The 19,582-nt window shown below is 47.5% G+C and overlaps 1 protein-coding gene across 3 annotated transcripts in view; it reads left to right on the plus strand.

Moving 5' to 3' along the window:
- MTHFR (methylenetetrahydrofolate reductase) overlaps positions 1 to 19,582 on the plus strand; it is a 339,179-nt gene that overhangs the window by 166,534 nt on the left and 153,063 nt on the right. For all 3 annotated transcript variants that reach the window (XR_013622377.1, XM_078771682.1, XM_078771683.1), the window contains exon 8: positions 13,642 to 13,889. Coding sequence is in view for 2 of the 3 variants with exons in the window: in XM_078771682.1 (XP_078627808.1) it covers positions 13,642 to 13,889 (248 nt within the window). In the remaining variant the exon portion in view is untranslated. The remainder of the gene's footprint in view (positions 1 to 13,641; positions 13,890 to 19,582) is intronic.

Consider the following 19,582-nt stretch of genomic DNA (forward strand, 5'->3'; position numbering starts at 1 on the left):
CGTCAATGCTTGAGTCGCATTCTCATCACACGCGACCCGTTTCTCACTCGCACAACGCGGCGCTCCAGCGCCTCTCATACACCCCATGCATTCCGTTATTGCACTTTCTCTTGCATTCTCTTCCATTCCACACTCAGGTGCACACCACTCAGGCACACTCACGCCGCTCGCACACTCCATTACACCCCTGGCCATCGCACACCCTCACGTACACTCTCCCGTTACATCCTCTGTAACACCCATGGATGTGCAATCCTGCACATACCCAATCAGCGCACACTTACCCACGGGTGTGCAATCTCCTGTTGCACACCCAACCACGCGCTCTGGTGTGCATCCCCGCACACGCTCTACAACACGCTCCGGTGTGCATTCTCACACACTCTCTTCGGCCAACTCACACTCTGTGTCACACTCTTCACACATACACTCCGTTGTGCATTCACTCTCACTCTCGGTTTCACACTCGCGCTCCGGCGCCATTCGCACACGCGCGCCATTCACCTTCACACAGCGCACCACGGACCTTCCACGAGCGCCCGGGTGACATCACGATCCCAAGCACGCGAAAAATCTTTTCGCGCCAAACACTTTCGCGCCATTCACGCTCCTACTCACCTTCTGGATTCTCTTCTCCTCCAACCGTACCTGCAAACTTTCATTTTGGTTCGGCAGCACGACATCACAATGCAAACACGGACTTTGAGTGCATTCCATTTCTTTCTTCGATAATGCCTCTATACCTGCCGTCTCTTCGGCCCCAATTTCAATTATAATTTCGTTTTCTTTATTAAGCTCGACGACCACTGGTGCACATAAAATAAGATTTTCCAATTTGGCGGCCGTCGGCTTTTCTATACCCCGTGTCGCGATTTCTACCCCGGTCATTTTAACTGCGCCTTGCTCAGGCTCTACCCTGCTCTCCACGCGTTTCTCACATTGCGTTACCCCGTCGCGTACCAATGGGACTTTCCCGCTCGACCTGCACATTATGTCTTTCCCCATCTCTTTTATTTGGCCATCCACTCTGTTTCCAAACCCTGTTGACCCATCTTTCATTTCTTTCATTTGGCCACTCATTTTGTTTTCCAATTCGTGTTTTACCTCTTTCAATTCTCGGGTGGATTTGTTACTTTGGGCGTCCATTTTGTTTTCCAAATTATTTAACCCATCTTTCATTTCTACTCTTGATTTATCCATTTTTGCATCCAGTTGGGTCAGGAATAGTCTAAGGTCAAACCCGATTTGCACAGTGGCCCTAGCTGCCACCGCGGGCTCGGCTCCCGCCGCCATGTGCAAGGGGCCGCCATTTCCTCCCCTGCTACCTCTTCCACTTCCTCCTCTATTTCTCCCAATTCTGCCTGGGGGTCCTGGGTTGATTCTAACTCCTCATCCTCCACATTTACCCCCACAAGCATCCGACCGTCTTGGCTATCCATGGCACGATTTAATTTGGATTTTAAACTAAATTTCGGACGCTCGTAATTTTGAGTGCGTTCGGCGCACTTCGGGTCCAATCCCACTCCTGACACCAAATGTTGCGGTTCTCAGTGCTGGCCTTTCCCCTTACCAAGGGGGGATTATTCCCCTTGTCTTTTACTAGCCGACGGGACCCGGGACCTAGGACGTCCTTCCCGGACAGCGTCAAATAGGGTTTTAGGACTATGAATTCGCTATTACCTAAGTACTAACGCTGACTGGAAACGAGGAAATAAGCCCCGCCCGAATCACGGGTGTTAGTGGAAACGCCGAGCGGTAGTGTTCCGTGACCCGAGCCGTTATCAAGGACTAGATCCCGATCCGAGCGGTTCTTAACCGTGCCACGCTTACCCAATGGAGAAATCACGGAAACGGTCTAATTTGGGAAGAAAGGAATAACAGAATTTATTTACACTTTGTACAAGAAGAAGAATACACAGTGCAGCCTTAAACAGTCTTAACTTATCCCTGGACAAACGGCCTGTCACACTCAGACACACACACGGGGTTGCAGAGGAACAGGTCGATGGTCCAGGGATGTCGTCCAGGCAGCTCTTCCTCCGGTCCCCAACTCGCACCGCGAAGGAGACGAACAAAGACGGCAGGAGCTCTCCACGTGTCGTTCTTGCGTGCACGGGATTATCACAGGGCGAATGGTAGGCTGGCCTTGGCGATTACACTTGCGGCTCAGCCGCGTACATAATAAGGGAATAGTTCGTAATAGTTCAATTAGTGCGAACAATGCGCTTCGCAATCAAGGCTTGAAACCGTCGTGTGCACGCCAGTCCTCTTAATGCAGTTCTCACACACGAGTCCTCCTTGCAAGTCCTTTGTAAGCGCCTCTCCCTTCTCATCTCAACTCCAGCCAGTCCTGTTGCATGAGTCCTGTTCAAGGGCTTTGTGTGCTGGCTTATATAGCCTTGCCCAGCGAACCCTCTCGAACTCACCAGACGTTTCTTGCCACGCCCTATCATGCCATGCCCTCCGAGCCCTGTTTGGCTGTTGCTCTTACCGTCACCGCCTTCTGACGTGCTGCTTGACGCGGCCACACCTCGACCCTCGCGCTCCTCCCTCTTTTAAGGCCTACCTCGTGGTTACCCGACTAGTTTGAGCGAGCAACGGGCAGCTAACGCTGCTGGCGGCCAAAGCGTAACAAACTTGAGGGATGCCAAATGGGGCGCGGGATCGAGTTTGCCCATAGATGGAAATTGGAGGGTGGCCGCAAAATGAAAAGGACCTAAGCTTAATTCTTGACACAATGCAGATGTCACTAGGGAAATGGCCTACTCTTACACATACTATGACATAACTAATTCTAATGGGCCTACGTGTTGCTTGTGGACTAACTATGGGGGGCAAACCTTTAACCTTTAATGATGTTATATGTACACTCTCAAAACCGCAACACTATGTTAATGTTTCTTTTTCCCTGGAGCAACGCCGGGTACTCCAGCTATAAACACTTTTATACTTTACTCGGGGTACAAATAGAAATACAACTTTGTCTGGGGGATAACATAGGCTATGTGGCCAAGGCCTCATTTGGGGATATGGGGACTGGGAGAGGGGTGTAAATTCTCTATGTAAATGTGTACTGTGTAGCACCACCTGGTGATGGTGGCAGAGGGTTTTACAAATGTGATGGTGCCCCCCACCCCAAAAACGGAGGGGCCTGTCAAAGCCACTCCCCACCTAAAATATGTATATTGTTACGGGCGTCGAGGATGAGGACCTGAGTCCCAAACGTCACTCCCGACTAAGTGTGTTATGGGGTGACTAATGTCAGTGACCCGAAGTCCTATCCCCAACCTGCCGGGCCAAGGCCCGCAAGCTGGCTGAGCGGTTTTTGGAAGCTTGAACTTTTGGCTTAGTGCACAATGAGTTTAAACTGCCACACTGGCGGCTCAGGGGAGCTTGCAACCCGATCCGAAAAATGTCAATGAAACAAAATGCAATACAATCAATTTACTTCAAATAATGCAAAACGATACAATAATCAAATCGTACAAGTATAAGTATGACAGACTTAATTAATTAATAATGCCAGACTGAAACAATCAACACAGGCCACATACAACTGATATGAAAGGCCGACACAACATCCACACACAACACTCTTATCTAACCCAGGGAAGGGAAGGGATGCAAATTAATAAAATAATATTTGCAGAGAATTGAAATAAAATGGGATATGATGGTTATGGAAATGGAGTGGGGTTCAGGCCTGTTTGAAGAGCAGCTTCATCAACGTTCGTCAGAGCGGGCTTGGTGGGAACCAGGGTTCATCAACGTTCGTCAGAGCGGGCTTGGTGGGAACCAAGGTTCAACAACGTTCTGCAATCCCTTTCTCCTTTGATCCCTTTCCTTTCATCAACCTCCTTCATACAACACAGAAAATTCCTCAGGAGGTCATCGAGGTCGACTCCTTGATATAGCACATGCCGAGCCTGTTCACACCACAAGCAGGGATTGCTTTTTCACCACCCCAAATAAACGCCTTTTTCCACAAAATACGCAATTTTCCTCTTTGTCCACCTCCTTCATGCACAATTAATCCTTCAGAACGTTCGTAGAGGTCGAGTCTCTCACACCAACAAGTTCACCGAAGCCGTTCACACCACGAGCAAGGATCGCTTTTTTTTTTTACCACACCACCAAGAGCCGCTCTTCTTCTTCTCTCTATCCTTTTTCCTTTTCCTGCACTTTATTGCTTGAAAGAAAAAGAGTTGAATCCTCCCCAAAGCTGTTTTTGTGCATCACCACCAACAGTGAAAATCACGTGGCGTAAAGGTAGTGGATATGGGGTAAACTTTAAGGAAAAGGAAAAATAAATATGAATATGTCCTATTTGGGGATCCACAACTGAACTGGCACTTCTATGCAATACACCCTAAACAACACGACTCCGAAATGAATGACATTCCCACAAACGTAACAATATGTAGTACGAGCAGGAGTACCCAGCTCTGCCGAGAGGGACGGGTGGGGGTGGGATAGGGGAAAGAAGGAGAGGGAGAGGTGAGGAAGGGTGAGAGGAGAGGGAGGGGAAAGGTATACTACATATACATCTTTTGGGGGTGGAGGGGGTGGCTTTGACAGGCCCCTCCGTTTTGGGGGAGGAGTGTGGGGGGAAGGTTAAGAATGATGTATGATGACGAGTTAAGTATGACGACTTGCAGGAAGGAGAATAAACCTTACCATCAACTTCGACTGCTTCCGGAATTGTTTGATTATTTGTGTTCTGGTGATTGTTTTGAATTTATTTATGCAAATGTGTACTTGTATATAACTGTCATTAATCAAAAAGGCTTAGGCACTGTAGAGCGATTTTTCTTTTTTAAATCCAAAATAATGTTTTTTTTCCAAAAAAAACAAAATATTTTTTGCCGAAAACACTCCCAGGCCCTCACTTTTTTTGGGGGGTTACAAGATCGAGGCTCGTGAAAGAGCTAACATAAATCACACAAAAAGTCAAACCGACACATAAAACATATATTAAGGGGAGCGGTAGACAAGATGGGGAAAGAGGGGGAAGGACACAAACACAACATTTGAGAGCAGGGACATCGAGAGATCTGTGGGAGGGAGAGGGCTTCGGGGGGCGGTGGGAGAGGTATAAAACATATGGACACTGCAAGGACTTCCAGGAAAGAAGTTGGAATTTCAAAAAAACTGGATCTGGGGTGAAAGGTTTTGGATGTTTTGGATAGCGGGGGTAGAACAGATCAAGGTTTTGGATGGGGGAAGATAAGAGATGGTGGTGAACAGCTGTTTTAAAGACCTGGAAGAAGGAGTGGGATTGAGGGAGTGGGGGAGTTTGTTCCAGAGGTTTTTTTTATTTTATTTTTTTATTTTTATATACAAGATCGAGGCTTGTGAAAGAGCTAACATTAATCACACAAAAAGACAAACCGACACACAAAACACAAAAAACAAGGGGAGCGGCAGACAAGATGGGGAGAGAGGGGGAAGGACACAAAAGAGAGGGGGAAGAGGGCGAAGGACACAAACACAACATTTGAGAGCAGGGACATCGGGAGGACTTGGGGGAAGGTGGGAGAGGAATAAAATATATGAACACTGCAAGGACTCTGGGGTGAATTATCGGGGGTAGAAAAGATCAAGGTTTTCGATGGGGGCAGATAAGAGATGGTGGTGAACAGCTGTTTTAAAGACCTGGAGGGAGGAGTGGGATTGAAGGGAGTGGGGGAGTTTGTTCCAGAGGCGGGAGAAAAGGGGAATGAAAGAGTGAAGGTGAGCAGAGAGCCTAGACTTTGGCAGTTTAACCATAAGAGGGTTGCAAGCAGATCTTGTGCGACCTGAAGGAATATTGGGGGGACAGAGCACAGAGAGAGCTGGGGGAGCAAGGCCGGAGAGGAGTCGGTAGAAGACAGAAAGACCACCAACCTGCCTGCGGTGAGTGAGTGAAAGGCCCTCGGTGTTGACTACATCGCAGGAGATTCCAATGATTCTGAAAGCTTTGGCCTCAACAGCGTGAAGCCGAGCAAGGTGTGAGGCAGGAGCACCAGCCCAGAGGGGGGAACAGTATTCCATTGAGCTGCGGATGAAAGCCTTGTATGTGGTGTGGAGCTCAGGTGTGCCAAGGAAGGACTTCGCACGACGGAGGATGCCCAGTCGGCGACTGGCTTTGGAGGCCAGCTTGGAAATGTGGTTTTCCCAAGAAAGATCATGGCAGATAGTGAGACCCAAAAGCTTGAGCGACAGAACTTCTTGGAGAGGATTGTTGAGAAAGTAGATGGGAGGGTTGTCCAGTCGATCCTTTCGGAGAGACATTGTAAGAGTGTGAGATTTGTCAGGATTGAAAGACATGTTCCACTTGTTTGACCAGTCTGTGATTTTGTCCAGGTCTGCAGAGAGTGAGGAGGCTGCAGACTGCCGATCTGAGGGATGAGGAATGGAGCGACAGAGAGTAGAGTCGTCAGCAAAGAGATAGAGAGGATTTTCAAGAGAGTCAGAGAGATCATTGATGAAGACCAGAAAAAGCACAGGGCCCAGAACACTACCTTGGGGAACTCCAGCCTGAACAGGAAGAGGAGATGAGAGAAACCCATTCAGGGCCACACGTTGACTACGACCAGAGAGGAAGTCCGCCAGCCATGCGTGGAGATTTCCATGGATACCAAAGGAGGAGAGTTTGGTGAGCAGAGCAGGGTGCCAGACCGTATCGAAGGCACGTGAAATGTCAAGGGAGACAGCTCTAATTTCCTGTTTGGCATTGAGGACCTCCATCCATTGTTGAGAAAGCAGAAGCAGCATGTCCAGAGTAGAGTGACCAGGTCTGAAACCAAATTGATGATCAGAGATCAAGCCATTGGAGAAGAGGAAAGATTTAATATCTGAAGCAATGATGGATTCCATGACTTTGCTGATAATTGGGAGAAGGCTGATTGGTCTGTAGTTGCTGGGATCTGTTTTTGCACCTTTTTTGTGCAAACCGGTGATGTTGGCTGATTTCCAAGCAGATGGCAGATGACCTTGAGCAAAAGAGAGGGTGAAGAGAACAGAAAGAGGGAGTGAAAGAGCAGAAGAACATGATTTTAGGACCCGTGGGCTGATGCCGTCAGGACCAGTTGCAGAATCAGAGTCGAGGGTTGACAGAAACTTTTCCACCTTATCAGGAGGAAAGGACACAGAGTCCAGGAGCAGCTGGGTACGACTGGGTACGGTGGGTACAGAGAGGGATGGGTTTGGGACACAAGATTTAGAGGCAAACACAGAGTTGAGGCATTCAGCTTTTTCACGTGCGGAGTCAGCCGTTAAGCCGTTTGAGGTGAGGGAGGGGATGGAGGGGGCACAAACACCAGAAACAGATTTGACCAGACGCCACCAGGATTTGGAAGAGGGAGACAGATAAGAGAGTTCGGTCTTGAGAATGGTGAGATATTGTTTCCTGGCTCTCCTGAGGGTGGACACACACTTGTTTCGGGCTTTGTGAAGGAAATGAGATATCCTTCCGTTGGATTTGCTTTCCAGGAGACGAAAGCAAGTTGTTTCAGGGCAACAGCCTCACCACAAGATTTCATGTACCATGGACGGGAGGAAGGGTATGACAACTGAAGACGAGATGGTATAAATCTGTGCATGAGAGAGAGCAATTTACTTTGAAAGAAAGAAAGAAAGGTGGGAGAAAAGAGGAATGAAGGAGTGAAGGTGAGCAGAGAGAGTAGATTTTGGCAGTTTAACCATAAGAGGGTTCCTGGCAGATCTTGTGCGACCTGTAGGAATATTTGGGGGACAGAGCACAGAGAGAACTGGGGGAGCAAGGCCGGAAAGAGTCGGTAGAAGACAGAAAGACCACCAACCTGCCTACGGTGAGTGAGTAAAAGGCCCTCGGAATTCGTTTCATCGCGGGAGATTCCAATGATTCTGAAAGCTTTGGTTTCAACAGCGTGAAGCCGAGCTAGGTGTGAGGCCGGGGCACCGGCCCAGAGGGGAGAACAGTATGCCATTGAGCTGTGGATGAAACCCTTGTATGTTGTGAGGAGCTCAGGTATGCCAAGGAAGGACTTCGCACGAAGGAGGGTGCGCAGTCGGCAACTGGCTTTGGAGGCCAGTTTGGAAATGTGGTTTTCCCAAGAAAGATCATGGCAGATAGTGAGACCCAAAAGCTTGAGCGACAGAACTTCTTGGAGAGGATTGTTGAGAAAGTAGATGGGAGGGTTTTCCAGTCGGTCTTTTCGGAGAGACAAAGTAAGAGTGTGAGATTTGTCAGGATTGAAAGACATGTTCCAATTGTTTGACCAGTCTGTGATTTTGTCCAGGTCTGCAGAGAGTGAGGAGGCTGCAGACTGCCGATCTGAGGGATGAGGAATGGAGCGGCAGAGAGTGATGTCATCAGCAAAGAGATAGAGAGGATTTTCCAGAGAGTCGAAGAGATAATTGATGAAGACCAGAAAAAGCAATGGGTCCAAAACACTGCCTTGGGGGACTCCAGCCTGAACAAGAAGGGGAGATGAGAGAAATCCATTCAGGGCCACACGGTGACTACGACCAGAGAGGAAGTCCGCAAGCCATGCGTGGAGATTTCCATGGATACCATAGGAGGAGAGTTTGGTGAGCAGAGCTGGGTTCCAGACCGTATCGAAGGCACGTGATATGTCAAGGGAGACAGCTCTGATTTCCTGTTTGGCATTGAGGACCTCCATCCATTGTTAAGACAGCAGAAGCAGCATGTCCAGAGTAGAATGACCTGGTCTAAATCGAAATTGATGATCGGAGATCAAGCCATTGGAGAAGAGGAAGGATTTGATATCTGAAGCAATGATGGATTCCATGACTTTGCTGATAATTTGGAGCAGGCTGATTGGTCTGTAGCTGCAAGGATCTGTTTTTGCACATTTTTTGTATAAAGCGGTAATGTTGGCTGATTTCCAAGATGCTGGCAGATGACCTTCAGCAAAAGAGAGGGTAAAAAGAACAGAGAGAGGGTGAGATGGAGCGGCAGAGCAGGATTTTAGGATCCGTGGGCTGATGCCGTCTGGTCCAGTTGCAGAATCAGAGTCGAGGTTTGACAAAAACTTCACCTTGTTAGGAGAGAAGGAAACAGAGTCCAGGAGCAGTTGGGTTCGACTGGGTAAGGTGGGAACAGAGAGAGATATGTTTGGGACACAAGATTTTGAGGCAAGCACAGAGTTGAGGCATTCAGTTTTGTCACGTGCAGTGTCAATTGTGTAGCCATTTGAGGTAAGGGAGGTGATGGAGGGGGAACAAACACCAGAAACGGATTTGATCAGACGTCACCAGGATTTGGAGGAAGGAGACAGGTTTGAGAGTTCAATCTTGAGTGTGGAGAGATAGTGCTTCCTGGCACTCCTGAAGGTAGACACACACTTGTTCCGAGCTTGGTGGAAGGAACTGAGATGGCCTTCAGTTGGATTAGCCTTCCAAGAGGCAAAGGCAAGTTGTTTCAGGGCAACTGCCTCACCACAAGATTCAGTGTACCATGGACGGGAGGAAGGGTAAGACAACTGAAGACGAGATGGGATAAATCTGTGCATGAGAGCGAGCAGTTTGCTTTGGAAGAATTCCCAGGAAGAATTGATGTCAGAGGCAGTGGAGATGGGAGACCAGTCCAGATTGTTGATGGCTGCTTGCAAACTGTGCCAGTCAGCCTGAGTGAAATGCCAGACTCGTCGACGCTGAGGAGGATCTCTGAGAATGGCTAGAGAGATGTCCACTTTAACAAGCACATGAGCAGAAGAAGAGCAGCAGAGATTTGCAGGGAAGTTTGTCATAACCAAGTCTAGAAGAGAAGATACTCCATTGACTGATATCCAGGTCAGGAAATTGACAGATTGTGTCAGTCCCATTGAGTCACAGAAGTCCTTTGCTGAGGTGCCATGGCTGGTGAGAGAGGAACCCACACCCAGCCAGCTGGCATGATGACAGTTGAAGTCGCCACGTATGAGGAAGAGAGAGTTGGGATGAGTGGATAGAAGTTGGTCCATGTTGTCAGACAGCGAAATGTAAATGGAGTCATCACTGTTTGGAGGACAGTCCAGAACACATATGAACAAAAGGTGGGAGCGGAGAGGAAGCCATAGCCAGATGTACTCCTGGGGGTGGGGTGGAGAGAGGGCAGTGCAAGGAGAGTGAGGAAGAGAGTTTTTGATAAAGATAGCCACCCCACCACCAGGACGAGGCTCCGGTCTATCATACCGGAGGAGGGAGTAACCAGGAAGAGATATTAAGGAATCAGAGACATCTTGAAGGAGGAAAGTTTCTGTTAAGCAGATCAAGTCTGGATTGTCAGAAGCAACCTGTATGGAGAGATGAATCAGGTTTGAGCGAAGGCCCCGGATGTTTGAGGTCCATACCGTTAATGAGGAGAGAGGGGGAGCATCGGGTGCAGGATCGGGGAGGAGAGGGGTAGGGTCAGATGAAGGATGAAGGATGAGAGGGGGAGGTCGGGAGAGCAGTTGATAGTGCGTCAGAGATTACAGAAGAGTTACAAGAAAGGGAAGGATGAGGAGGACGAAAGGTTTGATGGTCATGGGATGAGGACAGTGAGGGGTTGTTTGAGGGTGGGGGGGGGGGAGCAGAGGAGAGTATAAGGTTGGGGGAGGTGGAAGTATGAGATTGAAGGGAGACAAAGTGGAGGGGGGAGGGGGAGAATTGGAGAGGGATGGTAGGGGGGAGATTTGAAGTTGAGGGGATGGGGGATCGGGGAGTTTTGAAGGGGAGGGGTGAGTTTAGTAGGGGAGGGGCAAGGGGGGAGTTTAGGAGGGGAGGGGAAAGGGGGGAAATTTGGAGGGGAGGGGCGAGGGGGAGTTTAGAAAGTGGATGATTAATGAAAGATGAACATTTATAACAATTTGGGTTTATTGTGATTTTTACGTTCGCGATCCGTTTAAGAACGATAGAGGAGGGGTGGAATGAATGAGAATTTAGAGCATGTGTGTACGGTAGTCTGGGGTAGTCTAGTAGGAAGACTAGGTCCCTCTGCACCCCCCGGAGATATACTTCTAATCAGTGTTTCTAGATTGGAAAAAATGTGTAGAAAATGACTAGCTATGGCCCCAAGCTGAAAAAATGTCCCACATACCATTTTTATGCAAATTACTGCTGCAAATTTTATGCAAAATTATGCAAATTTTATGCAAATTTTTGATGAGGAGTAGAGTTGAGGGGTCTTTGAGGGCTTCATCGAGGTGCTCTCGGTTGCAAGACGGTCATTCTGAGAAGCACAGCAGGGTCAGAGATCATGATGTTCTCCTCCTCAGTGAATCTCTCCATCAACAGCCTCTCCATTGCCTCACACACTGTTTTGAGGCAAAAGAGGGACTTTGCGTAGGCCTTTCCACTGAGAACACCTTTGAGAGATCCACTTGTTACTAGTTGTGCCTCAAAGAGAATCTCTGCATATCCAGAACCACGCATCTTGTGTCCAGTGAGCATCCCGATGTAGTTCATGGATGTGTGGAAGGGTCCAATCGTTACTACATGACTAGCAAATTCATTTGGCCAGCGCCAGATGATGGGAAGGGCTTTCATGCAGACACCCAGATCAAATGTATTCAGGACCCATCTCTGACCCACCTCAGCAGTTGCTGCCTCGGAACGCTTCAGTAGCTCACGAACAACTGCGTTGTCTGTGATCGGTCTGTGCCTGGTGCCTGCATGGCATGGCAATGGCCTGCAGCCTGTGCCTGGGCTAGGGGGTTTCACCTCTGCAACTGGTTCTCCCCCACCCAGCAAATCAACAGTCGACTACTGCACGCCTATCCACCAACCGATCACAGACAACGCAGTTGTTCGTGAGCTACTGAAGCGTTCCGAGGCAGCAACTGCTGAGGTGGGTCAGAGATGGGTCCTGAATACATTTGATCTGGGTGTCTGCATGAAAGCCCTTCCCATCATCTGGCGCTGGCCAAATGAATTTGCTAGTCATATAGTAACGATTGGACCCTTCCACACATCCATGAACTACATCGGGATGCTCACTGGACACAAGATGCGTGGTTCTGGATATGCAGAGATTCTCTTTGAGGCACAACTAGTAACAAGTGGATCTCTCAAAGGTGTTCTCAGTGGAAAGGCCTACGCAAAGTCCCTCTTTTGCCTCAAAACAGTGTGTGAGGCAATGGAGAGGCTGTTGATGGAGAGATTCACTGAGGAGGAGAACATCATGATCTCTGACCCTGCTGTGCTTCTCAGAATGACCCAGTCTTGCAACCGAGAGCACCTCGATGAAGCCCTCAAAGACCCCTCAACTCTACTCCTCATCAAAAATTTGCATAAAATTTGCATAATTTTGCATAAAATTTGCAGCAGTAATTTGCATAAAAATGGTATGTGGGACATTTTTTCAGCTTGGGGCCATAGCTAGTCATTTTCTACACATTTTTTCCAATCTAGAAACACTGATTAGAAGTATATCTCCGGGGGGTGCAGAGGGACCTAGTCTTCCTACTAGACTAGTGAGGAAGAATTGTAAGAGATTGAATATTTTTTTTGAAATGGAATGAGTTGAAGAGGAAATTGAAAAGAGCCTTTTAAATAGGAAGAAAGACAGCGTGTTGTAATATACCACTGAATAAAACACTCCAGGGGAAAGTTTAAACATATTTAAACAGAACCGTGATGAACAATCTTATATTCACAAAAATACCAACGGGGAGAGGGCCTAGTAGCCCAGCGGCTAAGTCGAAAAATATGGCAGTATATTTCACTTTGTGGAAAAATTATGAAACTTTGCACAGGTTGGGGACCCCAGTAGGAACATTTTTCGATTAGGACCCAACTCAGCACAGGCCAAAGGTCAACAACTTTGTCAAATTTCTAAAATCCTCAATTTTCATCTGATTGACTTAAAATTTGAAGAGCATTTACATATCAGGTCACTGAATACAACTACCAATTATTTTTGAGGTCAACATTGGCCAAAAGGTCAACATAGGCCAAATTTCTAAAATCCTCAATTTTCATCCGATTGACTTGAAAAGGAACGATCTTGAATGACCTGGACATGGTTTATGGTTTTCCACCTGTAAAAGAAAACATGCGTTAATACAATAATGATAACGAACTTTGATGTCTGCAAAGAACTTTCTTGCATAAAAAAGGAAATCTTCTGTCATAACCTAAACTAATGCAAACAGATGGCAGCACTGAAATAATATGGGGTGATAAGTAAATTCATATGGGGTGCTAACTGATCACCTGTTCACCCAAATTGTCATGGGGGAGGGGGGGGGGGTTTAGCCACTGCAATCGTATTTCTATCGGCCACCAGGGGGAGTTTCAGAGTTGGGTCCTAATCGAAAAATGTTCCTACTGGGGTCCTCCACCTGTCTGCAAAGTTTCATAATTTCTCCACAAAGTGAAATATTTTTCGACTTAGCCGCTGGGCTATAGAGGGACAACCACGAGTCACGTGAACAGGGCGAAAGGTGGAAGGCAAGGAGATAATGGGGGCGGGGCGAGACAGCGCACGTGGACAGAAGCACACGATGAGACAACAGCACACGTGGAGAAAGGGAAATAAATGTTTTGGGTTTTTTTTGTTTGGGGGGGGGGGGGTCAGGTGGGATTTAAAACGTTAGACAAAGAGTAGATGTGCGGGGGAGGGAGAAGGGAAATGGCAAGCCTAAAAGAATGGCAGGCCTAAAAAAAAATCCTTCCTCCTTTTTTCCTTCACAGAGCTATGACTCTTTGCGACAGCTGTCACGTTTGTCTGGCCTGGCTGTGCCAGTACAGCTGCGTCTGGCTGTGGAGAAAGTAAAAGATGACGATGCTGCCATCAGGAACCTTGGAGTGGACTTGGCAGTCTCACTGTGCCAGGAGCTACTGACTGCTGGAGTATCTTCATTTCATTTTTACACCCTCAACAGAGAGTTTGCCACAGAGACTATTTTGCGGAGACTCGGCCTCTGGCAGCAAGAGCCAAGGTTAGGACTACGTGTGCCCAGCGACCATAATAGCAATGTCTTCCTGTTCCTACATAGCCTCGTGGAACGAGAGTTGCATCGTAACTTCATCTACTATTTACGTCCATTAATGCTGTGCTATTGGGACATGCCCTTTCGAGTTTAGTCGCTTTAGACCCCAATGGACCTTTACACTGCTTACACATTTAGACCCATTAAACAGGTAGACACCATTTAGACCCCCAATGGACCTTTACACCGCTTATGCATTTAGACCCATTAAACAGGTAGACACCATTTAGACCCCAATGGACCTTTACACCGCTTATGCATTTAGACCCATTAAACAGGTAGACGCCCTTTAGACCCCAATGGACCTTAACATCGCTTGCACATTTAGACCCATTAAACAGGCAGACACCCTTTAGACCCCAATGGACCTTTACACCATGACACATTTAGACCCATTAAACAGGTAGACACCCTTTAGACCCCAATGGACCTTTACACCGCTTACACATTTCGACACATTCACCGCTTACACATTTCGACACATTAAACAAGTAGACACAATTTAGACCCCAATGGACCTTTACACCGGTTACACATTTAGATCCATGAAACAGGTAGATGCCCTTGAAACTCGCACACCACATAAATCATCTGTAGTCTTTTTACAATATACAGACTACTCATTTCACCAAATAATCTACAAACTTCACCTACCCGAGGTACGTACTCTGCTAGGATGAACACAATTTGAATATCGTGTTACTGCATTTAGTCAGGGATCCACAGACCCAAAAGCTCAATAAAATGGGTTGGACCTGACATGGCATGCTATACTTTTTGTTTGTGTTTTTTCTATTAATTTGGACGTTAAGGTCCGCTGAATGAGAGGTGTGCTCTGCCGGAAACCTTGCGAAAAAAATTTGTGGGCATTTTTGTATATGCATTATGCAGCCTTTATTTTTTGACTGAAAAATATGAAAGATGTTTGTTTTCTTAAAATCCTCAGTGGGTTGTGTAGGCTGTCAATAAATGCATCCCAGATACACAGAACACATGTGTTGACAACATCAAGTTGAGAAATACACTTACAAAACCTTTCCAAATGATTTAGAATCATTTTTATGCAAAAGCGCCCCCGATTTTTTTGCATTTTTTCATTATTTTCATCTTTACTTCATTAGTAATCAACTATGCCCTGAGTTATGACGTCAGCCAATGTGTCATTCTTTTCACCAAACATTATAGTCATTCCACAGTAAACATTCTGAAAATCAAACCAAAATCAATGGATCTGTGGTGATTTTATTACCCTTAAGCTAAAAAATCCTAGAGACATACCGCATATTTAGCATCATGGCAGTTTATGTCCATTTTATTAAACATCCTGGCCAAGACATCTTTTTCATTTTAACAGAACCCTGTGCCCCCAAAGAAAATACTTGTAACACAAGAAATACAAAACAGCAAAATGATTTTTTAAAACAAAATGCACACAGGATGACAAGCCAACAAAACAATGATCGTTACGCAGCTGAATTTGGATAGATTAGTGACCAGTATGTAGAAACAATGAAATGAAACTTTAACTGAACAAAATAATTGAACATAACAAAATAAAAAATTACTGGCAACAACGTCTGTAATATCACATGAAATTAACGTTGCACTGAACAAAATAACTTATAATGTGTAATGCATGTCACTGTCTTCGATCGTGAGTTCAATCCTTGAACATTTGTTGGGGTCCCCGGTGCAGAGACATGCGATGACACACTTCACATTGGCTCTCGCACAGGAGCATCCTCGGGCACACGTGCTTTTCTTGCAGTAACAGTATTTGGTGCGTTTGAATTCTGCAGGTTTTGCCTCCTTCAGCATCATGGTTGCCACCAACTTACCGTTGACAAGCTCTCTGCCAAAGTCAGTGGCAGCAGGGTAGGTTGGCTGAAACATGTGTGCTCGCTTGCATACAGCCAACTGATGCAGGGCTCGGCGAAGGTGTAACTGGAAGGCATCTTCGGTAGGTGGAAGGCAACGCATGTCTCCTTTGATGTTACCAAAGAGATGGGCTCGCAGTGCATCCAAATTACCACCGAAGTCACTCCTCTCATACAGTGACACCATGTATCGCCTAGCTGCTGTCACAACATCTTCGTGAACATCCAGGCTTTCTTCAGGGTCACCGTATCTGCACAGGGGCAGAAGGTCTGCCTGGTGATCAACGGCAGTTTTGTAGGCGCGCCTTTTTCCTCCTCTGTAGAGATAGCTCACTGTGTCACATCCAGTCAGTATGTAGGTGCTGAGGAGCATGGATGTAAGATCTGCAGCTTCAACATTATACTTCACTGCCACGGGTTCGGCGATTGCATGAGCAGGTAGGTAGATATCCATCTTCTTCACCCACAGCTCCTGCAGGCCATCCAGGTGTGTGATGTAGTATATGCCCATCATGATCACGTCTGTGTCAGTAGCCACCACTACAGCCCGTTTGTGGTGCAGATGTTGTACTGTGTATGCAATGTGAGCAAACATCCTGGTATCTGCCTCCTCATGCTTCTCACAGGACAGTTCTGGAAGCTCAAGCTGACAATCTGCTGACAACAGGACAGTGCGACCAGGATCATGGAAGATTCCACCAAGAATAAGTGTGCATCCTGCAGGAAGGTACTTCAGGTACTTTACTTGCAGTTCATGGAAGGTGCTGCTCCCAAGATGTTTGTGACGCTGGATGAATGCCATGGCATCTACTACCATTACAACAGGCTTGTCGGACGGTGGCAGTCTATCCACTTCCCTCCATGAGCTGCCAAGGGATGTCTTGATTGCAGCCAAGTAGTTGGCCTTGTTCCCTTTACGCATGGCATAACCTTGGTCAAGGGATGGATCTGGCTCAAACAGGGAGGCTGGGGCAACTTGTCCACTCATGACTGAAGACCTCCACCTTCTTGTCTTCATCCAAGTCGTGCACAAAGTATAGGTTTCGGACAACTGCACTCTCTTCCTCGTAGATCTTCTTGGGTTTGAGTGCCATGGACAGTGACTTTTTTGGCTTTGCTGCAAAGGTGGCAAGTTTTATTGGGGCTATTTTCTCACTGTCTGTTTTTCTTGCTGCAGCCAGTGCCTCCAGTCCTTTTTCACGGGTGCTCACCAAGTCGGCAGATGCAGCTTTGTGGCCTGTTGAGGTTCATCAGCTCCTCTTCTTCACATGTGAATGGATTAATCATCTGGTTGTTGATGACATCTGTTATTTTCCTAACACTTTCAGCCTCAATTGTGCCTTGGCTGTTGGAGTCCTCATGGTGTTTGGTGTCATCCATATCCAGGTGTGCCATAGCCTTTGTCTGCTCTGACACTGCTGTCAGAACTGGAAGAGCGCGCAAGTATTTCTCCATGGCTGCTGACTGATGCCAGTGAAGAGTTTTGTCTTGGTATCACGGTTGTAGGTTTTCTCGAGTGCCATGTCTGTCCAGACACCATTGAAACAACCTTCTGTTTGACGTACAGTGAACTGCCCATCCTTGAATTCCCTATGGATGTTCGGAGCCAGTGTAGGTAGGCTTCTCATTGCTTCTAGATAGTGGGGCAGGCAGGATACATACTTGTAGTGGCCAGCACATACAAGGTATCATAACAAAAAAAAATTTGTTTGTTTTTGTATACTGAATCGAGGCTCGTGAAAGAGCTAACATTTATTTCACAAACAAATCAACCAGACAAACAAAATATACAAAAAGAGGGAGCGGAAGACAAGATGGGGAGAGAAGCATTTGAGAAGGGGAAGCATTTGAGAAGGGGAAGCACACAACCACAACATTTGAGAGCAGGGAGAAGTGTGGGAGGGAGAGGGCTTGGGGGCAGGAGGCGTGGGAAGGGGAGGGGGGGGGGAGAGGTATAAAACACAAGGGGACCGAAATTAGCAGGGGTAGAAAAGATCAAGGTTTTGGATGGGGGAGGATAAGAGATGGTGGTGAACAGCTGTTTTAAAGACCTGGAGGGTGGAGTGGGATTGAAGAGAGTGAGGGAGTTTGTTCCAGAGGCGGGAGAAAAAAGGAGTGAAGGTGAGCAGAAAGTCTTGATTTTGGCAGTTTAACCATAAGAGGGTTGCAGGCAGATCTTGTGCGACCTGTAGGAATATTTGGGGGACAGAGCCCAGAGAGGGCTGGGGGGGGGGGCAAGGCCAGAGAGGAGTCGGTAGAAGACGGAAAGACCACCAACCTGCCTGCAGTGAGTGAGTGAAAGGCCCTTGGAGTTCGCTTCATCGCGGGAGATTCCAATGATTCTGAACGCTTTGGTTTCAACAGCGTGAAGACGGGCTAGGTGTGAGGCAGGAGTGCCAGACCAGAGGGGAGAGCAGTATTCCATAGAGCTGCGGATGAAAGCCTTGTATGTGGTGAGGAGCTCAGGTGTGCCAAGGAAGGACTTCGCACGACGGAGGATGCCCAGTCGGCGACTGGCTTTGGAGGCCAGATTTGAAATGTGGTTTTCCCAGGAAAGATCATGGCAAATAGTGAGACCCAAAAGCTTGAGTGACAGAACTTCTTGGAGAGGATTATTCAGAAAGTGGATGGGAGGGTTTTCCAGTCGGTCTTTTCGGAGAGACGTCGTAAGAGTGTGAGATATATCAGGATTGAAAGACATGTTCCATTTGTTTGCCCAGTCTGTGATTTTGTCCAGGTCTGCAGAGAGTGAGGAGGCTGCAGACTGCCGATCTGAGGGATGAGGAATGGAGCGACAGAGAGTAGAGTCGTCGGCAAAGAGATAGAGAGGATTTTCAAGAGAGTCAGAGAGATCATTGATGAAGACCAGAAAAAGCACAGGGCCCAGAACACTACCTTGGGGAACTCCAGCCTGAACAGGAAGAGGAGATGAGAGAAACCCATTCAGGGCCACACGTTGACTATGACCAGAGAGGAAGTCCGCCAGCCATGCGTGGAGATTTCCATGGATACCAAAGGAGGAGAGTTTGGTGAGCAGAGCAGGGTGCCAGACCGTATCGAAGGCACGTGAAATGTCAAGGGAGACGGCTCTAATTTCCTGTTTGGCGTTGAGGACCTCCATCCATTGTTGAGAAAGCAGAAGCAGCATGTCCAGAGTAGAGTGACCAGGTCTGAAACCAAATTGATGATCAGAGAACAAGCCATTGGAGAAGAGGAAAGATTTCATATCTGAAGCAATGATGGATACCATGACTTTGCTGATAATTGGGAGAAGGCTGATTGGTCTGTAGTTGCTGGGATCTGTTTTTGCACCTTTTTTGTGCAAAGCGGTGATGTTGGCTGATTTCCAAGCAGATGGCAGATGACCTTGAGCAAAAGAGAGGGAGAAGAGAACAGAAAGAGGGAGTGAAAGAGCGGAAGCACATGATTTTAGGACCCGTGGGCTGATGCCGTCAGGACCAGTTGCAGAATCAGAGTCGAGGGTTGACAGAAACTTTTCCACCTTGTCAGGAGGAAAGGACCCAGAGTCCAGGAGCAGCTGGGTACGACTGGGTACGGTGGGTACAGAGAGGGATGGGTTTGGGACACAAGATTTAGAGGCAAACACAGAGTTGAGGCATTCAGCTTTTTCAGGTGCGGAGTCAGCCGTTAAGCCGTTTGAGGTGAGGGAGGGGATGGAGGGGGAACAAACACCAGAAACAGATTTGACCAGACGCCACCAGGATTTGGAAGAGGGAGACAGATAAGAGAGTTCGGACTTGAGAA

This window comes from Myxine glutinosa, chromosome 2, assembly GCF_964187855.1.
Source record: "Myxine glutinosa chromosome 2, kmMyxGlut1.1, whole genome shotgun sequence".
In the NCBI taxonomy this organism is placed as follows: domain Eukaryota; kingdom Metazoa; phylum Chordata; class Myxini; order Myxiniformes; family Myxinidae; genus Myxine; species Myxine glutinosa.